Here is a 10,314-nt window from a genome sequence, read left to right as displayed (position 1 = left end):
TTGAACCCGTGTGTGTGTGTTGAACCCGTGTGTGTGTGTGTGTGTTGAACCCGTGTGTGTGTGTGTTGAACCCGTGTGTGTGTGTGTTGAACCCGTGTGTGTGTGTGTGTTGAACCCGTGTGTGTGTGTTGAACCCGTGTGTGTGTGTTTGAACCCGTGTGTGTGTGTGTTGAACCCGTGTGTGTGTGTGTTGAACCCGTGTGTGTGTGTGTTGAACCCGTGTGTGTGTGTGTGTTGAACTCGTGTGTGTGTGTGTGTTGAACCCGTGTGTGTGTGTGTTTGTTGAACCCGTGTGTGTGTGTTGAACCCGTGTGTGTGTGTGTTGAACCCGTGTGTGTGTGTTGAATCCTCGCGGTGCCGGACGGGCAACTCTGTCGTGGACAGTGCTGTGGGGGGAGGGCCAATTCCGATTGGCTCCTCCCCTCATGGCGTCTGTGACCACCACAGGGGCTAAACGGGGGCTCTGGATGGGTGCGAGGGGCTGGTAACCCCTCCACCTTCAAAAAATTACCACGAAACTACGACTTAAATATGTAACTAATAAGCTTTTGCCGGAGGCCCCGGGGGAACAGGCGTCTATGACGTCTCCTGGCCAAACCCCAATTGGCGGAGCCAGGAGATTGAATCTCTACCCTCGGGGCTCCTCCAGAATAAACAAAAAGCCACTTTGTTTGGCCACGTGGAATGTTCGAACGCTCACTGCGGAGGAGAGGCTGCCACTCCTCTGTCGGGAGCTGGACCGGTACCGCTTGGATCTCTGTGGCATTCAGGAGGTCTGGTGGACCGGTTATGGCTCCTGCCACCATGAGAGGTGGACAGTCCTCTACTCGGGGCAGCAGACTGTCAATCAACAGGGTGTGGCTCTTCTTATGAACAATAGAACGAAGGGGGCGTGGGAGCGTGGTGGTGAGGTGTGGGAAGCTGTAAGCCCCAGGCTACTCTGGGCTCGCCTTCCCATCAATCAGAGGCGAGGATTGGTGGTCGTGGTTACTTATGCCCCCACCGAAGACGAACATCCGTGGAGGGATGCAGGCAAAGCCGATGAGTCAGATGCCTTCTATGACCTCCTGTCACAGGTGCTGGCTAAAGTGGCCCCTCGGGATAGAGTCATCTTGTTGGGTGACTTCAATTCCCGAGTTGGTCATGATGCTGGCACCTGGTCTGGAGTGACTGGAGGGCATGGGCCGGATCAGCTCAATAACAACGGTAGGAGGCTGCTATATTTTTGTGCAGCCCATGGGCATGTAATTACCAACACACTGTTCCGGCATCGGCACATCCACACAACATCATGGATGCATGCCGGGTCCAAGCAAGAACATCTGCTGGACTACATAGTGACGGATCAGCGGATGCGAGCCCATGTCCTTGACACCAGGACTTACCATGGAGCTGATCTGCCCTCTGACCATCGACTTGTCATCTGTAAGATGCGCCTGCCATTCTTCCACTCCGGTGGTGGGTGTACACCCAGGACCCCATTCCAACCAAAAGTGGCCTGGTCTCAGTTATCTGATAAAAGTTGCAAGCGAGAATTTCATCATCGCCTGTGGCTGGGGTTGGCATCATCCCCCACTGAGCATTTCTGTGAGGTCCTGGGGGAGGGAAAATCCCTCAGCCAGGAAAACATCGGGGCACAAAGTGAGGATGACCTTGCTGAGGCTGCAGTGCCTCAAATATTGGAAGAAGTCACCCCCTGTGAGTGGCTGGCTGAGGTGCCATCTGTTGAGGAAGTACTGAAGGCGATCCGGAGTCTGAGACCAGAAAAGGCAGCGGGCAGAGATGATCTCCCAAGCGAAATGCTGAGGGAGGATGGCGTTTGTGCACAGACTGCCCTATAGGACATCATAACAACAGTCTGGACCACTGGACGGATTCCGCAGGATTGGAATAATGCCCTGGTGGTCCCCCTCTTTAAGAACGGGGACCGCACAGACTGTAACAACTACAGGGGCATCTCACTCCTCAATGTGCCGGGAAAGGTCTTGGCAAGGATTATTCAACATCGCCTTGCGAGGCACGCTGAGGAGAGGCTTGCGGAACCCCAATGCGGTTTCAGGAAAGGGCGGTCCTGCACAGATGCCATATTTTCTGTCCGTCTGTTACAGCAGAGGTGTAGGGAATTCCAGCAAGACCTACATCTCTGCTTTGTTGACCTGGTCAAGGCCTATGATACCATCAGTAGGCCTGGGCTCTGGGTTGTTCTTCGTGCCTTTGGAGTCCCTGACCCACTGCTCAAGATCATTAAAGACCTTCATGATGGTGAGCGGGCCCAGGTAAAACTTCGTGGCCGGGAGTCCGAGCCATTCCCTGTACACCTTGGGGTGCGACAGGGATGTCCTCTGGCTCCCACATTGTTTAACATATATTTTGACCACGTAGTTCGTGAAGCCTTCAATATCTGTACCGGGGGAATCTCCATATGGTACAGATATAATGGGAGGCTGATCGATGCCCGGGTGCGGTCAAAGGGTGGCTCCCTATTGCTCAACCACGTTATGTATTCCGATAATTTGGTAATAGCTGCTCATTCAGAGGAGGAGTTGGAAACGCTGCTGCTGAGACTGGAGCGTGCCACTAAGAGATGGGGCCTTACCATCAGCCCCACCAAAACTAAGCACCTGGCTGGGTATTTTGTACCATCGGACACTCCACCCCCATAACTCCCAATCGGTGATGGGGCAGTTGTGGAGAGAGTGGAGAGTTTCCCATACCTGGGCAGTGTGCTTATGACTGGCTCCAGTTTAACAGCAGAGGTCTCACTCTGAATCAGTCGAGCGGTAATATATTTTCATCGGTTGCGTAACGCTGTGTGGAAGCTACCTGGTCTGTTGCTCCAAACTAAGCTTCAGGTCTTCACGGCCACGGTCATTCCCTCCCTTCTCTACGCTTGCGAAACGTGGACCCCCCTAATGGAACATCTTCGCCGGTTAGAAACATTTAGGCTGACCTGCCTACGATCCATCCTGGGTTTAACCATGCTGGATTGTGTAAGGAGCTCACAAATCCTTGAAAGATCTGGGCAAGGTCCCATCGGTGAGCTCCTCCGGCAGGCAAAGCTGCGATGGCTGGGTCATGTAGCCCACATGCCCAGCCAACGCATGCCGAAACAGCTTTTGTTCGGCCGGATTGAGGGGGCTGAACGGGCGCGGTCGGACTGGAGAAGAGATGGAGTGATGTGGTACAGGAGGACGTGGAGCTGAGTGGACTTGCAGATGACTGGTACCAGCGGTGTAAAGATGGGCCTCTGTGGAGGAGGCTCGTGAAGGACACTACTGGGCAGTTGGAGGCAGTCGCCCTCCAACAACAACGGAGGGCCGAGGAGCGACGCTCACAACAACGAGCGGAGCGCCGGGTGGCGAAAGCACAGCAGGTTGGCACAGTAGGGGGCACAGGTGGTGCATCAGCCAGTCATCTCAGTCAGTCGACCCGTGGCACTTGGGTCTGCCCCGTGACCTGCCAGCGGGCGTTCGATACTTCACGTGGCCTCAAGGTGCACATGGCCTGGCACAAGCATCGTGGTGATGTAACCGCCACTTAGTGGCGAATGGCGGTTGTTGTTGTGTTGAACCCGTGTGTGTGTGTGTGCTTGTTTTGAACCCATGTGTGTGTTGAACCCGTGTGTGTGTGTGTTGAACCCGTGTGTGTGTGTGTGTGTTGAACCCTTGTGTGTGTGTTGAACCCGTGTGTGTGTGTGTGTGTGTTGAACCCGTGTGTGTGTGTGTGTTGAACCCGTGTGTGTGTTGAACCCGTGTGTGTGTGTGTGTGTGTTGAACCTGTGTGTGTGTGTGTGTTGAACCCGTGTGTGTGTGTGTTGAACCCGTGTGTGTGTGTGTTGAACCCGTGTGTGTGTGTGTGTTGAACCCGTGTGTGTGTTGAACCCGTGTGTGTGTGTTGAACCCGTGTGTGTGTGTGTGTTGAACCCTTGTGTGTGTTGAACCCGTGTGTGTGTGTGTGTGTGTTGAACCCGTGTGTGTGTATTTAACTCGTGTGTGTGTGTGTATTGAACCCGTGTGTGTGTGTGTGTGTTGAACCCGTGTGTGTGTGTGTGTGTGTGTTGAACCCGTGTGTGTGTGTTGAACCCGTGTGTGTGTGTGTGTGTTGAACCCGTGTGTGTGTGTTGAACCCGTGTGTGTGTGTTGAACCCGTGTGTGTGTGTTGAACCCGTGTGTGTTGAACCCGTGTGTGTGTTGAACCCGTGTGTGTGTGTGTTGAACCCGTGTGTGTGTGTGTGTGTGTTGAACCCGTGTGTGTTGAACCCGTGTGTGTGTGTGTGTGTTGAACCCGTGTGTGTGTGTTGAACCCGTGTGTGTGTGTGTTAAACCCGTGTGTGTGTTGAACCCGTGTGTGTGTGTGTGTTGAACCCGTGTGTGTGTGTGTTGAACCCGTGTGTGTGTGTGACAGCGTCTCTCCCCCCCCCTCACCCTCACCTACTGAACAAGAGCTTCAGACGATTGTGAATTCCTCCAGTCACGAAAGCTTTAGGTCAAGAGCTTCATGGCTCATCGGATTTTTCTCCTCCATATTCTGATTCTCCCCCCCTCCCCCCCTCCCCCCCCCCAGTCCCCGCCCGCTCGCCCCCCCCCTTGCTGCGAAGTCGCTCATCGGTGGACTCCTCCTCGTCCGTGTGCTCGCTCACGCCGGAGTCTCCCACCACAGCGGGGGGAGGGGGGGGGGACACCCCTCCCCCCCTCCCTCCCCCCACCGCGGGGGGTGGGGGACCCCCCCACCATAGCCCAAGGGACCCCACCCGCAGCCCGGCCGAGATGGCGACGCAACCGATGGCAACGGGACACGTGGCAACGGTGCACACGGCAACGGGACACACGGCAACGGGACACGTGGCAACGGGGCGCGTGGCAACGGGGCACGTGGCAACGGGGCACACGGCAACGGGACACACGGCAACGGTGCACACGGCAACGGGACACACGGCAACGGTGCTCACGGCAACGGGACACACGGCAACGGTGCACACGGCAACGGGACACACGGCAACGGTGCTCACGGCAACGGGACACACGGCAACGGTGCACACGGCAACGGGGCGCGTGGCAACGGGACACACGGCAACGGGACACACGGCAACGGGGCACGTGGCAACGGGGCACGTGGCAACGGTGCACACGGCAACGGGACACACGGCAACGGGGCGCACGGCAACGGGGCGCGTGGCAACGGGACACACGGCAACGGGACACACGGCAACGGGGCGCCCGGCAACGGGGCGCGTGGCAACGGTGCACACGTCGCCGGACAGCGGAGCTGTTCACTTCACGGCCAATCGGTGAGCGGGTGGGTGAGCGGGTGGGTGAGTGGGTGGGTGGGTGAGTGGGTGGGTGAGTGGGTGGGTGGGTGAGTGGGTGAGTGAGTGAGTGGGTGGGTGAGTGGGTGAGTGAGTGGGTGGGTGAGTGTGTGAGTGGGTGAGTGAGTGGGTGGGTGAGTGGGTGGGCGAGTGGGTGGGCGAGTGGGTGGGTGAGTTGGTGGGTGAGTCGGTGGGCGAGTGGATGGGCGAGTGGGTGGGCGAGTCGGTGGGCGAGTTGGTGGGTGAGTGAGTGGGTGAGTGGGTGGGTGATTGGGTGGGTGAGTGGGTGGGCGAGTTGGTAGGCGAGTTGGTGGGCGAGTTGGTGGGCGAGTTGGTGGGGTGGTTTGGGCCGAGCGAGCGAGTGGGTGAGTGAATGCGTGAGTGTTTTGTCGATCTGTCAAAGGCCTTCGACACAGTCGACGTGGGGGGGGGGGGTGGGGGGGGGGGGTTGGGGGGGGTGGGAGTTTCCGTGGGAGCGTTTCTTCTGGAGTTTGGCCCCCTCCAGGAGGACGCCTCGTTGTCCCGCGTCACCTTCCATCGGGTGGACGACGTCACGGGCGACCGTAGCGAGGGCACGAGTCCCCCGGGGGGCCCCCCCTCTCAGGGCGCACGCTAGGTTGGGGGGAGGATGCCCCCTTGCCCCGACGCTCTTCAAGATCTTCCCCACGGCTTCGAGGCTGGGCGGGTCGGCGTTTTTTGACGTCGCCGGCGCAGGTGCCAATCGGTAGCCTGCCCATCCGGGGGGCCCTCCTGGCGCGTCCGAAACACGCGCCACGAGGCCCGGCGGTGCGAGCCTCGCGGCCGCTGCAGGTGCGCCCGAACGGTCGGGGGTCGCCCCCGCGGCGAACGTCGCGGAGGCCGGAGCAGGCAGGTGCCAGTGGAGCGTCGACGGGACCCCCCATCCCCTCGCGTCCGCCGCGCCCCTTCGCCGGTCTTCGAGAAGCCCGCCGGCTCCGCAGTGGCATGCTTCACGTGCCCGGGCCGGTTTTTTTGTGCGTGCCGCTGAGAGGGGGGAATTGGCGTAAGCGGGCGAAGGACGTCTTCTTTCGGCGGGCTCGGAGAAGTGGTTTCCCTCGGCTCCACGCCGAGGGACACGTGGCCAGCAGTCCACTCGCACTGCAGGCTGACTCCCCCTGTCATTACCTCCCATGGCCACCAGTCCACTCGCGCTGCAGGCTGACTCCCCCTGTCATTACCTCCCGTGGCCAGCAGTCCACTCGCACTGCAGGCTGACTCCCCCTGTCATTACCTCCCGTGGCCACCAGTCCACTCGCGCTGCAGGCTGACTCCCCCTGTCACTACCTCCCGTGGCCACCAGTCCACTCGCACTGCAGGCTGACTCCCCCTGTCACTACCTCCCGTGGCCACCAGTCTACTCACACTGCAGGCTGACTCCCCCTGTCATTACCTCCAGTGGCCACCAGTCCACTCGCACTGCAGGCTGACTCCCCCTGTCATTACCTCCCATGGCCACCAGTCCACTCACACTGCAGGCTGACTCCTCCTGTCACTACCTCCCGTGGCCACCAGTCCACTCACACTGCAGGCTGACTCCCCCTGTCACTACCTCCCGTGGCCACCAGTCCACTCGCACTGCAGGCTGACTCCCCCTGTCACTACCTCCCGTGGCCACCAGTCCACTCACACTGCAGGCGGACTCCCCCTGTCATTACCTCCCGTGGCCACTAGTCCACTCACACTGCAGGCTGACTTCCCTGTCATTACCTCCCGTGGCCACCAGTCCACTCACACTGCAGACTGACTCCTCTGTCATCACCTCCCGTGGCCACCAGTCCACTCACACTGCAGGCTGACTTCCCTGTCATTACCTCCCGTGGCCACCAGTCCACTCACACTGCAGACTGACTCCTCTGTCATCACCTCCCGTGGCCACCAGTCCACTCACACTGCAGGCTGACTTCCCTGTCATTACCTCCCGTGGCCACCAGTCCACTCACACTGCAGGCTGACTCCCCTGTCACTACGTCCCGTGGCCACCAGTCCACTCACACTGCAGACTGACTCCCCCGTCACTACCTCCCGTGGCCACCAGTCCACTCACACTGCAGGCTGACTCCCGTCATTACCTCCCGTGGCCACCAGTCCACTCACACTGCAGGCTGAACTCCCCCTGTCATTACCTCCCGTGGTCACCAGTCCACTCACACTGCAGGCTGACTCCCCTGTCACTACCTCCCGTGGCCACCAATCCACTCACACTGCAGGCTGAACTCTCCCTGTCATTACCTCCCGTGGCCAACAGTCCACTCACACTGCAGGCTGACTCCCCCTGTCACTACCTCCCGTGGCCACCAGTCCACTCGCGCTGCAGGCTGACTCCCCTGTCACTACCTCCCGTGGTCACCAGTCCACTCACACTGCAGGCTGACTCCCCTGTCACTACCTCCCATGGCCACCAGTCCACTCACACTGCAGGCTGACTCCCCCTGTCACTTCCTCCCGTGGCCACCAGTCCACTCGCACTTCAGGTTGACTCCCCCTGTCACTACCTCCCGTGGCCACCAGTCCACTCACACTACAGGCTGACTCCCCTGTCACTACCTCCCGTGGCCACCAGTCTACTCACACTCACAGCTGACTCCCCTGTCACTACCTCCCGTGGTCACCAGTCCACTCACACTGCAGGCTGACTCCCCTGTCACTACCTCCCATGGCCACCAGTTCACTCACACTGCAGGCTGACTCCCCTGTGATTACCTCCCGTGGTCACCAGTCCACTCACACTGCCGGCTGACTCCCCCTGTCATTACCTCCCGTGGCCACCAGTCCACTCACACTGCAGGCTGACTCCCCCTGTCACTACCTCCCGTGGCCACCAGTCCACTCACACTGCAGGCTGACTCCCCCTGTCATTACCTCCCGTGGCCACCAGTCCACTCACACTGCAGGCTGACTCCCCTGTCATTACCTCCCGTGGCCACCAGTCCACTCACACTGCAGGCTGACTCCCCTGTCATTACCTCCCGTGGCCACCAGTCCACTCACACTGCAGGCTGACTCCCCTGTCATTACCTCCCATGGCCACCAGTCCACTCACACCGCAGGCGGACTCCCCCTGTCATTACCTCCCGTGGCCACCAGTCCACTCACACTGCAGGCGGACTCCCCCTGTCATTACCTCCCGTGGCCACCAGTCCACTCACACTGCAGGCTGACTCCCCTGTCACGTTGGTGGGTGGGTGAGTGGGTGAGCGAGCGAGTTGGTGAGCGAGCGGGTGGGTGGGTGAGCGAGCGAGTTGGTGAGTGGGTGGGTGGGTGAGCGAGCGAGTTGGTGAGCGTTGGGTGGGTGAGCCAGCGAGCGAGTTGGTGAGTGGGTGGGTGGGTTGGTGGGTGGGTGAGCAAGCGGGTGGGTGGGTGAGCGGGTGAGCGAGCGAGCGAGTTGGTGAGTGGGTGGGTGGGTTGGGTGACCGAATTGGTTGATCTTAACGGATTGATGATTTATCCTTCTCCTCTACCCCACCACTACCTCTCTACCCCACCACTACCCCCTCTACCCCCCTCTACCCCCCCACGACCCCCCCCACTACCCCCTCTACCCCCCCACTACCCACTCTACCCCCCACTACCCCCATCTCCCCATGCGTGCGGCATGAAGGAGCGAGGCTTCCACCTCCACCTCCACCACCGCCGCCACCACCTCCGCCGCTCCCGCCTCCTCCATGTCCACCTCCTCCTCCTGCTCCTCGCTCTCCTCCTCGCTGGGCCGCCGCTGCGACGAGGTGACCGCGCCGCTCTCCCGGCCCACAACCCTCTTCAGCCTGCTGACGCGGGCCCACAGCGCCGTTGCTGGCAGTGGTGGTGGTGGTGGTGGCGGTGGTGGCGGTGGCGGTGGTGGCGGTGGTGGTGGCGGTGATGCCGCTGCCGCTTACCAGCAGCAGCAGCTGATGATGAGGTTGACCGGTGAACAGCAGCAGCAGATGAAGCTGACCAGTCAACAGCAGCAGCTGCTGCAGCAGCAGCAGCAGCTGCAGCAGCTGCAGCAGCACCAACAGCAGCTACAACAACAACAGCAGCACCAACAGCTACAGCAACAGCAGCACCAACAGCAGCTACAACAACAACAGCAGCAGCAACAGCAGCAGCAGCAGCGGCAGCAGCAGGCAAACGGTGGAGCGGTGGTGGCGGTGCAGCAGAGACGAGACAGCGCCTCGTCCATGAAGTGGAGACTCTCTGTGCATCAGCAGCAGCATCAGCAGCAGCAGCAGCATCATCATCAGCAGCAGCATCAGCAGCAGCATCAGCAGCAGGTGACTCGGGGTGCTGCTGGTGGGGTGCCACCAGACGTGATCCGGAAGGCGCCCTCCTACGTGGAGGAGCGCTCCATCACATCGTCGACTCCCAACGCCACCACCACCACCACCGCCGCCACCACCAACTCGTCGTCGTCATCGTCGTCATCGTCGTCCAGCACGGGCGAGGAGGTGGAGGCGTCGCAGCCCAAGAAGATCTCCGTCAAGTTACGCAAACTCATGCATAGGAAGAAGAAGTAATGGGGGAGGTGGTGGTGGTAAAGGTGGTGCTGGTGGTGGTGGTAAAGGTGGTGGTGGTGGTGGTGGAGGTGGTGGTGGTGGTAAAGGTGGTGGTGGAGGTGGTAAAGGTGGTGGTGGTGGTGCTGGTGGAGGTGTTGGTGGTGGAGGTGTTGGTGGTGGTGATGGTGGTGGTGGTGATGGTGGTGGTGGTAATGGTGGTGGTGGTGTTGGTGGTAAAGGTGGTGGTGATGGTAAAGGTGGTGGTGGTGTTGGTGGTGGTAAAGGTGGTGGTGGTGGTAAAGGTGGAGGTGGTGGAGGTGGTGGTGGTGGTGCTGGTGGAGGTGGTGCTGGTGGTGGTGGAGGTGGTGGTGTTGGTGGTAAAGGTGGTGGTGTTGGTGGTAAAGGTGGTGGTGGTGGAGGTGGTGGTGGAGGTGGTGGGGTTGTTGATGGAGGTGGTGATGGAGGTGGTGGTGGAGGTGGTGATGGTGGTGGTGGAGGTGGTGATGCTGGTGGTGGTAA

The 10,314-nt window shown here is 60.0% G+C and overlaps 1 protein-coding gene across 1 annotated transcript; it reads left to right on the top strand.

The window, feature by feature from the left end:
- The first annotated feature begins 4,546 nt into the window (after nt 1-4,546).
- LOC142907262 (uncharacterized) lies at nt 4,547-9,900 on the top strand. Its single transcript, XM_076056551.1, has 2 exons — nt 4,547-5,287; nt 8,922-9,900. The coding sequence occupies exons 1-2, from the start codon at nt 4,767-4,769 to the stop codon at nt 9,814-9,816; spliced, it is 1,416 nt and encodes a 471-aa protein (XP_075912666.1). The 5' UTR covers nt 4,547-4,766; the 3' UTR covers nt 9,817-9,900.
- Nucleotides 9,901-10,314: the final 414 nt, after the last annotated feature.

The sequence above is a fragment of the Petromyzon marinus genome, chromosome 76, assembly GCF_048934315.1.
Source record: "Petromyzon marinus isolate PM22_M1 ecotype Great Lakes invasive population chromosome 76, UKy_Petmar_22M1.pri1.0, whole genome shotgun sequence".
NCBI lineage: Eukaryota > Metazoa > Chordata > Hyperoartia > Petromyzontiformes > Petromyzontidae > Petromyzon > Petromyzon marinus.
This window is presented reverse-complemented; position numbering and strand designations above follow the sequence as displayed.

Coding starts and splice junctions, on each gene's coding strand:
- LOC142907262 (XM_076056551.1), top strand. CDS start 4,767: ATGGCGACGCAACCGATGGCAACGGGACACGTGGCAACGGTGCACACG. Junction 5,288..8,921: donor GTTCACTTCACGGCCAATCG/GTGAGCGGGTGG, acceptor TGCGGCATGAAG/GAGCGAGGCTTCCACCTCCA.